We start from the raw sequence: 19,121 nt of genomic DNA on the forward strand, positions 1-19,121 counted from the left end.
AAAAAGTCAACCAAGTTTAAGAGGCAGGCTTACTTTAATACCAACTTTCTACAAATCCTTGACTATCATGCTCCTATTCACTCTACTAGGATAAGGACCAAATCAGCCCCATGGCTTACTAAACAAACTAAACAAAAAATGCTCCTTAGAAATAAAATATGGGCTAAATGGAGAACTACCAAATGTTCATCTGATCACCTACTCTTTAAGCAATTAAGAAATGCCACTAAGAAAGATACTCTTGCAGATAAAAAGGATTACTATCTTCACATACAACAAACTAGTCAGCATTCCTCTCAAAAATTCTGGTCAGGTATTAAACTTCTTAAACCAGGACATTCAACTACTCCTATCCCTTCAGGCTTTAATCTCAACAACTCCACTCTGATCCCAGATGCCTTTAACAAGTACTTTACTGAAGCCATTCAAACCCTAGCTAATTCATTACCCTCTTCTACTACCTCCCTACCTAATACCTCTAACACTTCATCTAATGTCTTTAACATTCAACCAGTGCCTACATCTCTTATTTATAATCTTCTCACGAAACTTAAACCTTGTACCCCTTCGGCTGACCAACTCCCTTCAGAATACCTACAAATTGCGGCAAAAGCTATTGATTACCCCATATCCATTCTTATTAACAGGACTATCTCTGAAGGAAAAATACCCACCATATGGAAAATATCTCATATAATACCTCTACATAAAGGTGGCTCCTCTATCGAGCTCGCAAACTATCGCCCTATTGCCTTACTCTCCCCATTAGCAAAGATCATGGAAAGATGCATACATAAACAAATTCTTAACCACCTTCTACAAAACAAACTTCTAGCCAATAGTCAACATGGCTTTAGACCTTTCCACAGTACTACAACTGCCCTCCTTTCCTTCTCTGATGCCATAAATAAAAATAGGAACAACAATCTTTTCTCATCAGCTTTATTCCTTGACCTGTCAAAGGCCTTTGACATGGTTAACCATAATATACTTCTTGACAAACTAAATCTCTATTCACTTGGCTCACATACTCTCCAATGGTTCAGGAGTTACCTCCAACATAGGCAACAAGCAGTGCTATGGGACAACAACCTATCCTCCTTACTCCCAGTAAACATTGGGGTTCCACAAGGATCAATCCTAGGCCCCCTTCTTTTCTCTTTATTTATCAATGACCTTCATTTGAATATACCCCAAGCCATCTGCATTCAATATGCTGATGACTCAACACTTATTTGTGCTGCCAATAATGTTTCCTCCCTTCAGTCCCTCACCCAAACAGTCTTCCATAATGTTGAAAAATGGTTTATGGAACTCTCCCTCCTTCTTAATCCCAAAAAAACAAAACTTCTTCTCTTTACCCCTACAAACAAATCAACAACACCTTTCTTCACTATCTCCTCTAACAATGCTACCTGCATTAGCCCAGATATGACCACTCGCCTGTTAGGTGTAACAATTGACAATAATCTTAATTTTGATGACCACATTAACAATACCATTAAATCAGTTAACAAAAAAATCGGTACTCTCTACAGAATTAAACCCTTTCTTACCCCATCTGCTAGAAAAACTGTGGCCCAGAGCCACCTGATCTCCACCCTTTTCTATGCCTCTGCTATATATACAAACTTGTCTAAAAACAACATCACCAAACTTTCTACCTGCTACAATAGTATTACTAGATTCATTACTGCTACCCCTTTTAGAACCCACCACTGTATTAACCTCAAGCAACTAGATTGGTTAGAACTCTACAACCACTTACGCTATCAACAATTAATTATCATTCATAAGACCCTTTTTTACCCAGATGCTACCCCTAGCCTTACAAAACTGATTTCACCTTATAAAAACCTAGCCACACTAAGATCAGCTAATAAACTCCTCGTAGCCTTAACCAAATCAAAGAATAAAGCTGGGGACTCATTATTTTCAAATGCTGTCGGGAAAATCTGGAATCAACTACCTCAGGAAATAGCAAACCTAGACTCTACATCCCTTTTCAAAAGACATATCAAAGAACATCTCAAAACTCAATGGCTATGTCCTTGTACTAATCCTGACTGAAATTATTCCTTAACTACTCCCAACTTCCCCCCTTTATTTTTTCCCAACTTTCCCACTTTAAAACTAATTTTTACTGTAGACAGATTTAACTTTGAGATTGTCTTAAACATTTTATTTCTCTTTTTCTCTAGCACATCTTGAATTTTGTTTAGTATCTAACTGTAGAATGTTGCTTACCTTGTGATTTATATTGCTAACCAATTATTTTTTTCTGAAAGATTATGGTTCTACTTTTTTGGTTTATTTGTGTTTTCGCTAAATTCATACAAATGTCCACCTTTGTATTTATTGTATGATGCTTATTATGATTTATTGTTAATTATTGTTTTACTTCTTGTAATTGGAGCTTTTCTCCCCGGGCCTCTACTGAAAACGGATAATTGTCCAGCTTGACTAGCCCGGTCACCAAATGTAAAATAAATAAAAATAAATTTAGGAGTTCCATTATGATCCTCTCCATGGCTTTGCAGATAAGGCTTGTCAAGCTAATGGGGCGGTAATTTCCAGGGTCTGTGGAGGCACCGCCCTTATGAAGTGAGACCACAGTCGCCGTGCGCCACTCCTTGGGTACGTATCCTGAGGTGAGGCTAAGATTAAACAGCTGTCCTAACTGTGGGTTTAATGAGGTTTAAAGCAATGTGGAAGAGCAATTTATGTAATGTTGGAGTGAATGAAAATTAAGTGCAACAGTGAATGCTTTACTAAGGTATTTTCTAATGTTGCATCTTAAAATGTGAAGATTTAGTTTGTCTCTTTCGGCTTTTCCTGGAGTACTGCCATAGGGTCAGGAATGAAGAGTGATGTATGACCAAGGATATAGCCCAAGCTAGATATTGAAATTCTCCTGCTTAATTCCCCTTTAGGTAAAGAATTGTTTAAACCCACTGCTCAGTAAGTGTTAAAAACTAAATTACTAAGGAAAAGTAGTTTGGTCAATTGAACTGTTTCACCCCTTATTCTAGAATATGAGAGCAGTTACCTATACAAAACGCGTTTCCTCCCTGGACTTCTCTGCATACCTTTACACAGTACTGCAAGCTGGATGGCATTTGTAGAACTAGGGCTGATTTTGCTAGTACTGTTCTTCATGGCTTTTTAGTGGGCTCTTCTGCACTTCCCCCTCTGAAGTTTCCTCTTGAGTTTTGGCATGCTCCCATCTGTTAAGAATAATGCAGCAGTGAATGTAAAGACATAGTACAGTTGTGTAAAATCTTACCATAACGGTAGATGTCTTTGCCTTCATGGCTGCAGTATTCGCTTCTCTTCCCCCTAGTCTTTTGCCTTCCTGGATGTACAGGTTACCTCTTTGGTTTCTTGGACTGTGTTCCTACAGGGCCTTCTGGACTAATGTCTTTACTCCTCCCAGTTAGTTTAAGCAGTGATCAAATGAAGAACATAATACGGTTGTTGTGTCTTTCGGCTTTTCCCGGTTAGGGGTCGCCACAGCGGAACTCCGGTCCGCTAATGATTGGTAGTTGGTTTTTACGTGCCAAGTTACCAGCCCTGACGCGCAGCCTTCAATGAAGGCATGCCCATTCACGCATGTCTCCACGCAGAAGACGCTCTAGCTGAGAATCGAACCAGACAGCTTCTTACTGTGAGGCGATAGTACAGTTGTGTAAGTAAATTTACCTTTACAGTAATGTTCAAATTATTACTGCTGCAGTAGTTGCTAGCTCCCTCCATCCCTTATATTTATTTCATGTTTTTCGCCAGAGCAAGTTATATTCCTAGCACTGTCCTCTCTGGCTTTAGCCTCCCCCCCCTCTCTCTCATTGTTGTCATGGAAGCTCTAAAGGGCTTTGTTCCCAAACCTGTCATCTGATATTGTTAATCTTCATTCATTCCTTACTGATGGGTGTCTGTTCCGTCCTTTGAACCGAGTCAGCCGTTATAATAAGCTCTGCCAGCCAAAAAACTCTTGAAATAAGTTTTTACCTTTAGTGCCCCTCTCTGTTACCTCAGACCTCGTTTGCCGCTTATTGAATCAAGACATGCTAGGCCAGCTGTCAGCTAAATTTTTTCAAGATTTTCAAATTTTTGTCTTTAAGCCTTACTTCTTGTTTGTATCATATATTTAGTTAGCCTACTGTTAATCTCATATTCCTTGCTTGTTTGCATGAGTGCCCCTCTCTATCTTCCCTTTTATCAAGTTTTTGCTAGTCTTTGTAACATTGCTGGTACAGGCCTTCCCTTACCTTGTGGTAATTGCCAGTACTTCTCGTTTTCTTTGTTGTTGAGAGTGTGCATCAGTTAACTTGCTAGTGTTGGACCTTGTGATTTGATATTTTTTTCTTTTGTCGTTGAAATTGTATTCTGTTGTCATTAATATGTCTGAAAAAAAAAGGAATAATTGGTTTCAAGTGCTGTGATCAGTGTGACAGGAAAATGCCGAATGTGGACAAACATTTGTCCTGTGACTGTTGTCTGTGGGTACCACACCTTTCTGTGAAACCCCCTCGTGAAATTTGTAAAGGGTTTCGCTCCCTAGCATAGGAACAAGCGCATGCTTAAAGGCCTTCTTAAATCTCCATTCACGGAGGCTATCTCTGAGTCAGAGTTCTCATCCTCTCCAAAGAAAAAGCATAAAAACAGGAGTAAATCCTTACCTTCTCATAATAGTGGATCTCAATGAGGGAGCCGAAAGCAAAATTTTCTAAATTGACACGAACACCCTTGGCACCGGGGCGTCAAAACTCCTCCATGGTGCCATCTTTGGCTGTGGCATCTCAGCAGCAGGCTACGGTGCAGTCCTCTGCACCTTTAACCTTGGCTCTGACCACAACAACATTACTGACTCCCCTTTTGGCACCACCTTTAACTTCGGTACTGAAAGTCGAGATTATCTCTCTGACCCAATATTGGCCCTTGGTGGATCAGTGGATTGATTGGTGCACAGGGGACGATTCTCTCTGCACCACCTTGCCTGGCAAACAATAACCACAGATTTTTGGGTGCATACGATAATTACCAGAGGTTACCACATCCCCGTCGACCTTTACCCAACTCCGATAACGCACATTCCCAACGTTCCACCCAGTCAAAGGGAAGTAGCAGCTCAAGAAATCCAAAAGCTGCTTCAAAAAGGGCTTTCCAAGCAGTCCCACCAGACCAAATAGGATCCGGATTTTACTTGAGGTTCTTTTCAGTGCCAAAAAAGACAGGGGACTGGAGGCCAATTCTGGACCTCACCATCCTAAACAAGTTTGTCAAACAAACGAAATTCCAAATGGTCAGTTTCCTTGGAGAAAGGCAATTGGATGTGCTCGATAGATCTTCAGGACGCGTATTCCCACATAAAAATGGGCAAATGCTCCAGAAGATTCCTCTACTTCTGGCTGGGAGGCAGTCGCTACGAATTCCAAGCGCTGCCCTTTGGTCATTCTACTGCCCCCAGAGTATTCACCAAATGCATGGCAGTGGTAACAGGTCACTTGAGACTGCAAGGATTCCGGGTGTTTCCATACTTAGATGATTGGCTCCTCACCACCTCGACCAAACATCTGCTACTCTCAGCAACTCATTACACCCTACAACTGCTGGAATACTTGGGTATAACAGTAAACAATGTCAAATGTAACTTGGCTCCTTCTCAAAGACTGGAATTCATAGGAGCCAATTTCGACACCCTATCTTCCCTAGTCTCCCTCCCACTCCACAGGCTGGAAAGACTTGGATCTCAACTCTGGGTGGTACTCTGTTAGGACAAAGCTCCGGCTCGAGCAGTCCTCCAACTATTAGGCTTTGTGGCAGCTTCGATAACAGTAGTTCCACTAGCAAGACTACACATGAGACTGTTACAGTGGCCTTTACTAACACAATGGTCCTTTCTGACTCACCCTCTGTCCTTTCAAATCAGGATAACAAATCGGTCTAAAGATTTAATTTGGTGGATGAAGCCAGAAGAGCACCTGTGGTGTTGCCCTTTCTCCCCTCGTTGGCCTAGAGCTACAGTGACCGTGGATGCCTCTTTGATTGGGTGGGTGGGGGGCATTTTCAGGGAAGAACAGTTCAAGGCATTTGGTCACCTTTTGGAGGCCAACCTGCATATCAGTGTCCTAGAATTGAGGGGAGTGCTTCTGGCATTGCAAACATTTCAAAATGTTCTCCCTTCAGGAAAGATTGCCATCCAGCCCAGCAACATGTCAGTCTGATAAATCAACAATCAAGGGGGAACAAAGTCCTACCCATTGTGTTGAGAGGCCATGAAAATTGGGCAATGGGTGATAGCTTCCAACCACTTTCTGATAATGCACATTCCCAGGGATTCCACCATAATTGCAGACAAATTGAGGAGATGCATCCTTGTGCCTCACGAGTGGTCCCTCACTCCTGTCGTAGACGTGGAAATAATCAGTCACTGGGGCCAGCCTTGCTCCGACCTGTTTGCGTCCCCCGCAAATCACAAATTCAGCAGCTACTTTGCCCTAATTCAGCCACATGGATAGTCCCTGAGGGATGAGCTGGTGCATGATTGGCCCATGGGACTTCTTTATGCATACCCTCCCTTTCTCATCCCACAATTTTTGAAGAAAGCCCTTCGGTTGAAAAGCAGAGTAATCCTCATTGCACCCTACTGGCACCAACAAATTTGGTTTCTCTTTATTTGGCTTCACCTAGTACGTTGACCATGGATTCTGGATCCAACTCCAGAATTGCTGTCGCACCCACAGGGGTTGATTCATCTCAACATATCGAGCCTCAAGCGGACAGCTTGGCTCCTCCACTTCCAGTAATTGCTAAGCAAAATAATCTGTCCTTCCTTGTCCGCCACATTCTTCTGGCTTCCCATAAACCATCCATCAGGAAATTTTACCTAAGCAAGTGGAAAAGATTCATAATTTGGTCTTGTAAAAATGGAGTAAAACCCCCCCTCTGCCCCAGTTTCTACAGTGCTAGATTACTTATCCAACCTCCTTCACTCAGGAGCTGCAGCATCAACTATTCGAGTACACTTGGCTGCAATCTCCAGTTTTCATGATGGTTTCGTGGAATCTTCCTTGATTTCACACCATCTTTGCAAAACATTTTTGAAAGGAGTTATGCACATTAGGCCCCCTTTTAAACCGCCGGCCAATCCCTGGAATTTAACATTAGTTCTACAATCCTTAACTCGTCCTCCACTTGAATCTGCTGCCAATTGTGATCTGAAATTCTTATCCTGGAAGACTTTATTCTTGATTGCCATTACCTCAGCAAAACAAATTTCTGAGTTGCAAGCTCTGTGCATAAAATACCCTTACATGGTGTTCCATAAGGACAGAGTATCACTCCGAACCAACCCCTCCTTTTTACCTAAAGTCATTTAAGATTTGACCATTAATCAAATCATAAACCTACCAGTTTTCCTTCCTAATTTTTCTAACAAAGAAGAATGTACACTACATTTGCTTGACGTTATATAGACAATTGCGATTTTTATCTCCGTGTATAGACAATTGTGATTTTTATCTCGACAGAACTAAGTCATTACGAAAATCTGACCAGTATTAGTGTCATTCTCAGGGCCAAGATTGGGGAGACCTGTTTCCAAAGTTACCTTGTCTAAATGGTTGAGAGACTACGTTTGCTTCATTTATTGATGCAACGAAACCTCATTACCATCTAAAGTCAAAGCACATTCCACAAGCTCAGTTAATGTCTGTTGCTTTCCATGCAAGAACATCCATGGATGACATTTGTGTGGCAGCAACATGGTCTACCTCTCATACCTTTATCACGCGTTACAAATTGGACATCCTCTCCAGTGGGAGAGCTTCCTTTGGTTCAATGGTACTCAGGAATATTCTTCCATAGGGCCTCCCAGGAAGCAAAGTAGCTAGGGACTCTGTCCCATCAGTAAGGAATGAATGAAGGTGAACAACATCAGATAAAGAAGTTATGTTCTTACCATAACATTTCAATTGTCTTTGTCTTTATTCATTCCTTATAACCCACCCGCTGTCCTCCTCCGAAAGACTCCTGGAGGTTCAGATATGGTCCTAGCCTATGATAAGGAAGCTACTCAAAGTCTCTGCTTTCTTTCCTTCTTTCTTCTTTATAGGCAAACTCAATCTGTGGTAATTTAGAGAGGGGCACTATGGATAAAGACTTAACTCGAGAGTTTTTTGGCTGGCGCAAGCTTGTTATAATGGCCGACTCTGTTCCGAGGACGGAACCGACATCCATTAGTAATGAATGAATTAAGATGAACAACACAGATGGAACATTATGGTAAGAACATAACTTCTTCTATTAATCATCTTAGCTTGAACTAACTAACTGGATGTGTGGGAAGTGCCCTGAATGCTTTGGAAGCTCCAATTGTTGATTCTTTGGCAGGACTTAATCCATACAACCAAGGCTACTGCAGCAGTGTTCATTCGAATGTCTTGCGTTCTGGTAAGTTTACTTGCACAACTGTACTTTCCTGAAATGTCGTAGACTAATGATGGAGTCTTTTACCTTTGAGGTCGATTCTTTAAAGATGTGCATCCTCAGAAGTGAAGCAAGTGGTCCCCCACATTGGACTGCAGATGGATTGCTTCCAACAAGAAACACTTTTGTGCAGTAGCATTATGTTCTTTTTTGGAGATTTTGTATTTTCATGTTATGCTATTTGGTATTTTGTGACTCAGGTTGCATAACTTCAGTCTTGACAGATGGATCCCTCTGTAGTTGAGTGCCCCCCCCCCCCATTCCTGTTTTGGGTGCCTTCATTTAGCTGAGAATTTGTACAAGTATTGCAGTCTTGTAATTTTGTACAGCTGCTATTTTTTTTTTTGCTTGTAAATTTATTTCCTGTGTTTGTGAAGAAACAACAAGTGATAACTCATTTCAGGCATTTTTCCCACTTCTGTGTGGGTTGCTAAGGTGTACTCCAGACGGGCAGTTGTGAGGTGCACAGGAGGGTCAGGATCAGGGAAAATAAAATAACTGCTGGAAGGCCTTTGAGGAAGGGAGAACTCAACAGTAGAGCCACCAACAGAGATCTATCTTGAAGATCTGGTGATAAGGTAAGTATTTTTCTTTTTGTTCACATTATCTTGACTATTTCTTAGACACTACCTTGAATGAACATTCCAGTGTACGTGCTGGAATGTTCATTCAAGGTAGTGAATGAACATTCCAGTGTACGTGCTGTAATGGTATTGTCAGAGCATTAACAGTTTAAAGCTGTTTTCTCAGTGGATTGTAGACAACTATTTATTCTTCACATGTACTTGTACCATCCAGAGGGAAGCAAGTACCGTGGGCTTTCTAGTATATCCGCCACACCTCCATGTGTGACTCGGCCAAAGTCGTACTCATCTAGTAGATAGGACTCTCCATATGTCCTCATCTTCCATTAGGGATCAACTGTGGATGTGTCTGAGTAAGAGCCTTTCCCCACCAGGAAGCAAAAGCTCATCTTCCTGATCTTGGGTCATCAAGTACCCAAGCGGCTAATGAAGGCCAGTTCACCTGGGCTGTAGTCAAGGCTTTATTTGTCTATGCCACCAGTATAAGGTAGTCACTGTTTCTCTGTTACCTTTTACGTATGTCTCACTTGTTTTGTAGTGCCTTTGCATTTTGCTCAGTTAGTAACAGAAAAATGTCGTCTTTAGGTTAGTTAGCATAACCATTTACCAAATAAAATAGATAGTTAATTTATAAAGGCCTGTGGAATGCATCTTTTTTGGTAGTCTTTAGTTTTGCAGGAGGTATGTTAGATGTATTTGAAAAGAACTGCTGCAGCTTAAAATGTTGCAAAGTGTGAGATTTTTGTTTGGGAGTATGTAAGTTTCTAAATCTCCCTGAAACTTTGGAAGAGGTTCATTTATTATAATATTTCATAAAGAAGCAAGACTCTGCTTGGAAGTTTTCACATTGCTAATTTTCCCATTTTCTAGGTGTTTTGGTTAGTCCCACCGACTCCTGAAAACCTCGAAATGTATGAGAACTGGGTTCTGTCTGGCAAACAGGGTGACATTTTCTTGGGTGATAAAGTAGTGGAATGCGAGAGAATTGAGTTGAAACAAGGATATACCTTTGTCATACCATCAGGTAAGAGGTTCTAGACATTTTAAAACTTCATAGATTTCAGTAGCTGGTAGAGCTTACAAATAGGAGTTGAAATGGGGTACATTTGGTGGCTAGTACTGCTGAAGTTGAGGTTGACAGGTTCATTTGTGAGAGAAATTATTTATATGGTTGGCTGTTGAGCTTCAGGCTAAGCTAGAGTTTTGAGTTTATTCTCTGGAAAAGTTGTAAAGGAAATCATGTCAGATTAACATATTTGCCCTAAGTGGATTAGTGTGGGAAAATTTAACTAGCTTAGTACAGAGTTGAAAGGAAATTGTAGTAGTAGCACATGGGTATTTATTTACAAGTGTATAAGATTTTTGGGGTTGAGGATTTGGCATACTGAAATGTTTTAAGTGGGGGTGGGGTGAACAAGTTTAGTTTCATTTCTGTACTTAAAGGCACAAATTGGGACTTTATCGTTGGAATGATTTGCACAGTAGACACTTGATTCTTGACATTGCATCACTGCTGTGATTCTTTTTACCTGATAAAGTAAAGTTGGTCCAGAGTTGCTCATTTATTTTTTTTTTTAATTTCAGGTTGGATTCATGCTGTTTACACTCCAGAAGATACCTTAGTGTTTGGGGGCAACTTTTTGCACAGTTTCAATATTCCGATGCAACTTAAAATTTATAATATTGAAGATAGAATAAGGGTGAGTTAACTTTGGTTACCTCTAGCCAATTTTTTGTATTGTGTAGTGTTCTGGTAAGTGCTGTAGTAGTAAGCATTTCCTTAAGCAGTGACAATTTTATGACCGAATATTGTGTTCATACCCTTGTCATGGCCCTGATCTATAAAGCTGATCAGTACTTCATTTGTTTTGTCTTTACCTGTCCCTAGCCATGACTTGGACAGTTGTATGATAGATAATTGAAGTGTAATAGTATTTTTCTTTTTTAGTATTCATTACCTTTGGATCTGACAAGCTGTGATACCAAGCAATTAAGTTAAAAAGGGGGATTGTTTTTATCCTAGTAGTTTATTTTATGGTATCTTTAATGTACTGAGATTAGGTGCAATTATATCATGTGATATGAGGGTTTTGGAAACATAAATGAAAGATGACTGTTGTAAACCAGGTGACTTGAAAGCTGATTAATCTGTGAACAGCTTGCTTCTTATCTAGCTTTTGCAAATTATGGTATCTTTGGTAATTGCTGGTGCACTGGCAATACAAGATGGAGAATGAAGGACATAGTTTTATATATTTGGTTATTGAGCAAGTGGAAAGGGAAGTAAGGGGTGAGCCATGGCAACTACACTTAGAAGAATGTGAGCTTTATTGGCAGATTAAGCTGAATGCTTATGTCTTCCCCGGACTAAATGACCAATGCTCATTGAAATGTGTTTTAAAATTCAAAGCCTTAGAAAGGTAACCTGTAACAAGAACTTATTTACACATGTATCTTGCTGCAGGTGTTCTCTAAAACATAAGTTTTAGAAATAATGGATTATGTTTTAGATATAGTCATATAACTTTATTTTTATTTATTTATAATTTTTTATGTTTGATATAGATTGTTGGAAGTCTAGTTCTTTAAGTGTTTTTGCTTGCAGTTCTATACCCTGTTAAGTTTAATTAATAGGGTTGTGATGTCATAAATTAAGCACTATTTAAACTCGTGAATTGTTGCTTTTTATGTCTGATGAAGTTGATGTATTGTTTGTCAATGGAAGAGCTTTCTTAAACATTTGCCTTTGGAGATTACCACTGCCTTTATTGTTTTTAATTTAGTAGCTTAGAAAGAAATGAGTGCATAAAAATTGATTAATTTTGACAGGCCTAATTTGTTGCCTATGAGTAATTTAATGCAGTTTTCTTTTACAATAGTGGTAGTGCTTAAATTGCTTCATAAAGCTCATTTGTGTAAAAAAATGTGTGTATATGGGTGTGTATGTGTGTGTTATTTATATATATATATATATATATATATATATATATATATGTGTGTGTGTATACACATATGTATACACACACGGATTTAAATGTTTCTAGATAGTTCTTTGCCAATGTATAGTGAAAGTAAAAAAAGAAGAAACTACCTAAAGACCACAGTATTTATTCAGTTAAGGTTCCCTTCTGTAGATTGATTGTTTTGATTTTTATGTTACTGCTTTAATAAGAAAAATACTGATAGTCTGCAGCAGTGATCTCAGACATAAATGGCTCAAGGACAAGATGGTGAGATCACTGAGTTAAGAGCCATTCACATGCTGACAAAAGTAAAAAATTGACTGAGACGCATCCTGTCAGCACTGTACCACTCACATTCACGTATGTGGACTTCAGGCAAGTGAGAAAGGAACTGCAACAGGCAATCCAAACCACAAAGACAAGCATTCATCACTGTGGTTTGGATTGCAAAGCTTCCTTTTTGAAGTGCTCAGTCTAAAGTTCCATCTTACCTTATGCACCCTGGCGTGTGATATCTCCAGTGCCATCTTGAATTTTCTTCTTTTGTTTTATGATGCAAGGGAATTAGGTGTAGGTACATTCTTAGACTTTAATGGATGCTCCACACTGCAAATGCAGGTCTGCATCCACTAATGTCTACTGATGCACTCCACATTATCCCTCAAGTGACAACAGTGTGGGCTGTAGTACAATTATGTCAGTGTATTCTAAAATTTACAAAGCTTTTTATTAAAAAAACTGCTCACATAATTTTGTTAGAATGGGATTGAAAAAGCATTAGGGCACTTAAGTTACAAATTGGTGCTATTTGTATTCCATCTGCAGCAGAACAAGTTAAGAATCGGTGTGTCAAGCAGGCCAGATTAGGATAGTGGTTTGTAGACCAACTTAAGGGTGCCAGTGGGCCACATCTCCTGCAGGGAGTTTGAAACCACTGTTCTGTTTCTATAAGCATGTGTTTCTAGCTTATTTTCTTCTAGTGCCTACTTTGTGCTGGTGGAGGGGGGTAAGTATACCTGGTAATTAACCTTGTTTGTGTTTGTTGTGAACAGCTGTTTGAGATTTGAGTGCATATCTTTGGCTTATCCTACCCTGTTAGGTTACCATCAACTTTCTATGATTTAGTTAAGAAGTAGTCATCAACAGTAGATTACTGTTGCAGTAGCTTAGGCTATTTGAGTTATGTCTTGCCAAGGATATTACCATCTGGCAGCTTTTCAGAGCTCCAGGGTACCTTCAGTGTGCTCTGCCAGGAGCTCAAACTGAGTTCCATATTAAAAACCTTGTGCTAAAAGCTTCCAAACTTTCTTGCTGCTTTAGTGCACCCCTGCTGTGGGCTTCATTGGACTGACAGTTGGCTAGCAATCTTTTAAGGCAATGCAGAAGTCCTCTGCAGTGAAAAAAAACTTATGCTACATTTTTTCTGAGGAACACTAGTGTTTTTTTCTGTAAAACTTTTATACATTGGGCTAGGAAACCTATTTTTATGCACTGTCATCCTGCATGAAGGGATATTACTGCAGTGAGTACTTGAGGAAATTTGTTGTATAAAATCTGGCTTTTGAATTTGCTCTACTTTAGTTTGTGTTAGGGGAAGGATTTGGTGCTTTGAGGAATCTGCTAGTATTTTTTTTTTTTTTAATCTCAAAACCAACCTTTTCACTGTCATTGAGTGGATTCTTCTTTAGCTGGACCTATGAAGAAGTTACAGATCTTCTCGTGTCTTCCTTACCCCATTGGCAAGAACAAAAAAGTAATCAGGGAGACTGGATATCAGCCCAGCTCAGTTTCTTTTCCCCATACACTGATGGAAAGGCTCTGCTGTGGCTGGATGTGATCTTGTGGGCCACAAATCGTTTATGCCCGTCTTGCTGGTGTACCATTGAAAGCCCCTAAGGATTGGGTTAATATCCTGTGTTGGCTGTAGGGCAAGGGAGAACCTCTCTTGCAAGCCTTTGAGAAAAAGGGGTGGAAGGTCTACCACATAGCCGGGAAAGGGAGTATGAGCCCCAGGATAATGTATTTTCTTTGCGTCTATCCTTTTCCAGGAAGTTTTCCCAAGAAAAGAAAGTAAAAAAAAAAAAAAAAAAAGAAACTTGACTTACTGGGATTTGTTAGAGAGTTGATTTGTGTTTCACTTTACCTTTTTCCTCTTTTAGGGGGGGGCTCTTTCTCTTTCCGATTCTGATCTTCAGTCAGAAGACCAGGGATTGGAGGGAGAGAATGTTGTGTTTAGGACTTTCTTCACAGCCTGAAGCTTGTGATTCTGAAGAAGTGTTACTTCAGATTTCCCTCCAGAAGACCTTTTTTTTCCCCTGAAACTTTATCCAAGATGAAAGTGTGTTTTCATTGGGATCAAAACGAGATTCCAGATGTGAAGTTATTCTGTCTTGCCTTCATTCTCACTGATGGGTTCGGAGCCGATACTCTGCTCCAACTCGGCCAAATGCTAAAGCTCGAGGTCTTCAACCAACTCGTGGCCTACTCCCTATCCCATGGTGCACTGGTGCTTCCCTCGGATCTCGTTTGCCGCTGCAACAGATCGAGCTTTTCACCAGCTGTGGCCAGTGAATATAAGTATTTTTCTCAAGTTAAATATCTTTTTTCTAAATATTTAATCTTTTATATAGTTGTTAAAGGTTAGTTTAAACCAAGTTAGTTTAGAGAATTATAGGTAGCATACCTTTCTGTCTCTCTCTTGTGGCTGTTTTTATTAGGCCTAGTTTAACTCGCTTTTCCCTTTTATTCTAAACATTAGATAAGGGCAAGACCCAAGACAAACATTTAAAGTCTTCTTTTCGATTAGAGCAGAAGACAAACTCATAGACTCCAGAAAAATCGGACAGACCATTTACCTTGGCGCCACAAGTTTTGGAGCAGACGGTTGTGCTTGTTGGTAGGAGCCGGTCCCCAGTTCTGGTGCCGGTATCTCCTACCCTTAAATCTCCTATTTTCCAGTCACTGGCTAGTTCCATAGCCTCTTCTAAGACCTCAAGACTCTGATAAGGATGTGGATCGTTTGGTACAGAGACGTCTGCAGACACTGGCACTAGCCAAGATTTTGTCGGGGCCAACCTTTGGGGCTTCGGGCCTGACTGAGAACCCAGTCCATTACTTCTGTTCCTCCTCTGATCTGACTAGATGTTTTGGAGCCGGAGTGCTCAGAGCTGATAATCGTGGATCCGCCTGAGCCGACACCTGCACCAGGCCTGTCGTTTCCAACTATTCTGACTTCCTTGGTGCTGACACTTGCTGGTTGGGTCTGGGGAGGATAGTCAAGCTGACCCCTCTGTTCTGACTTTACCTCTCGGGGCTTTGGCGCGGCTGAGCTCTGCTCTTACCTCAGGCTTGGATCCCACCGCTTCGGTGCCAGAGAGATCACCTGCTTCTTCGGATCCAGGGGTTTTCTCTCATCTGAGCCGGGGGGCTTTCGATGCCACGAGGAGAGTATTGTCCCTTCGGGTTCCCACATCACCAGAACCAGCAACCTCCTCCCCCAAAGCACCTGTGTCTACCTCTGCTTCACTGGTCCCTCAAAAGTGTAGAGACCTGGAGCCTCAGGTCGCCCCATTGGGTGAGCCCTGCTCTTCCGAGACCTCACCAGAAGCTCCCACTGAGGAGGTTCCCAGGAAGAGACTTTGCAAGAGGAAGCATCTGGACTCCCCACAGGAATCAGTCATGTCAGATACTGACTTAGATGAGTCAGAAGGGTCCCCACAGTCCCTCTCTGATGATATTTCATTCAGAGATGTCTTGGAAATTCTCAGAGGGGTGGCTGGAAGACCATTAACCCTACTGATCCTGAGTCAGTTCTGCTGAAGGCTTTTGTGTCTCAACCCTCCATCTCTTGGGGGTGTCCTCCTTTTGATGAGCTGATGGGACTCATCTCTCGAAATGCATGGGAGTCCCTGGATTCCATGGAACCTGTCCTTCGGAGGCCTAACAAATTTTTGATTTCCCCAGGACAAGGCTTTCCTAACCGGAGTACCCGTCGATGCTATGGTGGTGGCGGCAGCCACCAATGAGGAGTTGTCAGAGACCTCTACATCTGTTCATCCTAACAGGGATTCTAGGATCAAGGACAGATATGGTAAGAGCATGTTTAGTTCAGCGGCCTTTGCTCTTCGATCCCTGAACTGTCTCATGCATTGTACTAGACTGCACAGAGATCTCCTTAAAGAGCTGGGAGATGCTCCACAGGGTGCAATAGCTGCAGGTGTTTCAGATGAAGTAACTTCCAAGCTTGCTACCCTAAATTCCTTAGTAAACTCTTCCATGCGTCTGATTTCATACGCAGCTGATGGAATGAGCAGGGCAGCGGGTACAGGAATTGCTCTTGAGACATTCCTGGATGCACTTATGTTCCTTTGTGGAGCCCTTTAAGTCATCCTTTGCGAACACCCCTTTCGATGACTCCTCCCTGTTTGGACCCAGACTGAAGGAAATGCTTACCAGGAGTAAGCAGGATGGAAAGACTCTGTTTACTGTTGAGAGTCCATTTTTCCACCCCTACCAGACCTTATCCCAAAGGTCAGAAGAGAGTGAAGATGTGGTTCCTTAAAATTCGAGGAGCTTTCAAGGACACTCGTGCTGACCCCCCCCCCCCAGAGGCAGAGGAGGGGGTAATGGAAGATGCCGCCCATGTGGCAGAGGTGGGGGGGGGGCCGCAGAATCAGGGCGACAGAGATCAGTTCTTTGGAAACCCCTATCAATGCTCCTGAAAGGAGGCCCACCTGTCCATCTCTGGAGGCAGTTGGGGGATGCTTATCTCTGTACCCAGATGCCTGGCAAAACATAAAAGATTACTGGGTACAAAGCATAATATCCAGAGGATACTCTATTCCCTTTGCCACCCCACCACCCCTCATAAGAAAAATCTTGGATGTCCCACCCAGTCACAGGGAACAAGCAATCATAGAGATTCAAAGGTTGCTAGAAAGTGTCATCCACCCAGTCCCGGCAGACCAGAGAGGATCCAGAACTTACTCAAGGTTCTTTTTAGTTCCAAAGAAAACAGGGGACTGGAAACCCATTTTGGATCTCAGCAGACTAAACAAATCAGTCAAAAAGACAGTTTCTGATGGTCATGCTACAGTAGATACTTCCCTTTCTTGGAAAAGACAATTAATTGGATGTGCTCGATAGATCTCCAGAATGTGTACTATCACATCAAAATGGCCAGGCCATCCAGAGATCTGTGCTTTCGGCTTGGAGACTGTCATTACCAGTTTTGAGCTCTGCCCTTTGGTCTCACTACAGCCCCCAGAGTGTTCACCAAATGCATGGCAGTAGTCATGGCTCACCTGAGATGTTTAGGATTCCAGGTGTTTCCATACCTAAACGACTGGCTCCTCACTGCCACCACCAGTCATCAACTCATACTAACAAGGGACACAACCTTACACCTCTGGAGTCAGTTGGGGATTACCATAAACTCAGAAAAATCTGCCGTATCGCCATTCAAACGTATCGTCTTTATAGGTGCAATGTAGATGCCATTTCCATGACTGTAAAACTTCCACCAGAAAGAGTTTGTTTTATGAAAACGGGTCCTAATTCTTCTAGCAAAAGAAAAAGCCCCAGCTTCAGTGGTGCTCAAATTATTGGGGACAGTGGGGGCAGCAGTCATTGCGATTCCCTTAGGCCGAATGGCTTCTGTTCACACAGTAGTACCTTTCAGGAACTTCCAGTGTATCATCAAATCCTGATAGCAAACTCTTGCAAGAACAGCTTTCATCTCATCAAGTAACGATAGGTCACCCCTTTGTTCTACCTGCTCCCATTGCCATTGTGACCACGGACGCCTCCCTGATTGGGGGGGGGGGGGCATTATCAGGGAAGAACAGCCCAAGGCACTTGGAAACAACACGAGGCTCATCTGCATACCAGTGTCCTAGAGATGAGAACGGTACTTTCTTGCCTCAGCCGTTGCAGTCCTTTCAAAACTCCCTTCCTCTAGAACTATTGAAATTCAGATGGACAACATGTCAGTGGTCTGGTACATAAACTAGGAGGAACCAGATCTTACCCACTCTGTCGAGAGGCCCTGAAAGTGTGGTAATGGGCAATCTCCACCCAGCGTTTTCTGATAGCAATGCACATCCCGGGGAAGTCCAGTGTAATAGCAGAGCAATTCTATTTCCTCACGAGTGGTCCCTGATGTTCTCCAGATGGGGGCAGCCTTGCTGTGATCTCTTTGCAACCCCAATGAACACTAAATAGAGCAGATATTTTGCCCTAATCTCCCCTATGGGAGATTCCCCAAGGGACCCGCTTGTACACAGTTGGCCCCTGGGGTCTCCTTTATGCATTTCCACCGATACCCAAAGTTTTACAGAAAGCAAGACTCTGGGAAGAACCATTATCCTAATAGTCCCTTACAGGCCTTGTCAAATTTGGTTCCCCTTTCTTCAGCCTCATCTGTTGGAAGAACCTTGAATCCTGGACCCCAGTTCCAGATCTTCTGACTTATTCATCAGGGGCTCTTCATTCCACACTTCAGATTTCAAATTCTCTCAGCTGCAGCTCAGCACATTATAGCATCCTCCCAAAAGTCATCTACCAGGAAGTTATACCTTAGTAAATGGAAGATATTTTCTATATGGACATCTCAAAACTATATTGACCCATATCTAGCCTCAATTTCATCCATTTTGGAGTTTTTTACCAAACTTTTTGTTGAAGGAGCATCTGTTGCAACCATTAGGGTTCGGTTAATGGCAATCTCTAACGTTCACCGTGGTGATCAGGTGTCTAATATGTCCCACAAACTCCAAAGCCTTTCTTAAGGGTACCTCTCATTTGAGACCCCCTACTCGGTGCCCAGTTACACCATGGAATCTAAACGTTGACCTTCCTTGTATCATTTTACCTCCATTCGAACTGGCCTCATCTTGTGACCTGAAATTTCTATCATGGAAAACCATTTTTCTGGTAGCTATTACGTCAGCTCGGAGGGTTTCAGAGTTACATGCCTTGTCCATGAAACCTCCATATTTAATATTTCACGACGACAGAGTCTCTTAGAACAAATCCATCATTTTTACTTAAGGAATGTTCAGAGACAAATCTCAGACTATAGAGTTAC

At 41.8% G+C, this 19,121-nt stretch overlaps 1 protein-coding gene across 1 annotated transcript in view; it reads left to right on the forward strand.

Moving 5' to 3' along the window:
* The window catches only part of LOC122810646 (lysine-specific demethylase 2A-like), a 1,654,939-nt gene that overhangs the window by 411,972 nt on the left and 1,223,846 nt on the right, over positions 1–19,121 (forward strand). Inside the window, exons 10-11 of the mRNA XM_044082219.1 lie at positions 9,942–10,095; positions 10,656–10,771. Coding sequence (XP_043938154.1) covers positions 9,942–10,095; positions 10,656–10,771 — 270 coding nt within the window. The remainder of the gene's footprint in view (positions 1–9,941; positions 10,096–10,655; positions 10,772–19,121) is intronic.

Source organism: Protopterus annectens, chromosome 9.part0 (genome assembly GCF_019279795.1).
Source record: "Protopterus annectens isolate FY-2018-M chromosome 9.part0, PAN1.0, whole genome shotgun sequence".
Taxonomy (NCBI): domain Eukaryota; kingdom Metazoa; phylum Chordata; order Ceratodontiformes; family Protopteridae; genus Protopterus; species Protopterus annectens.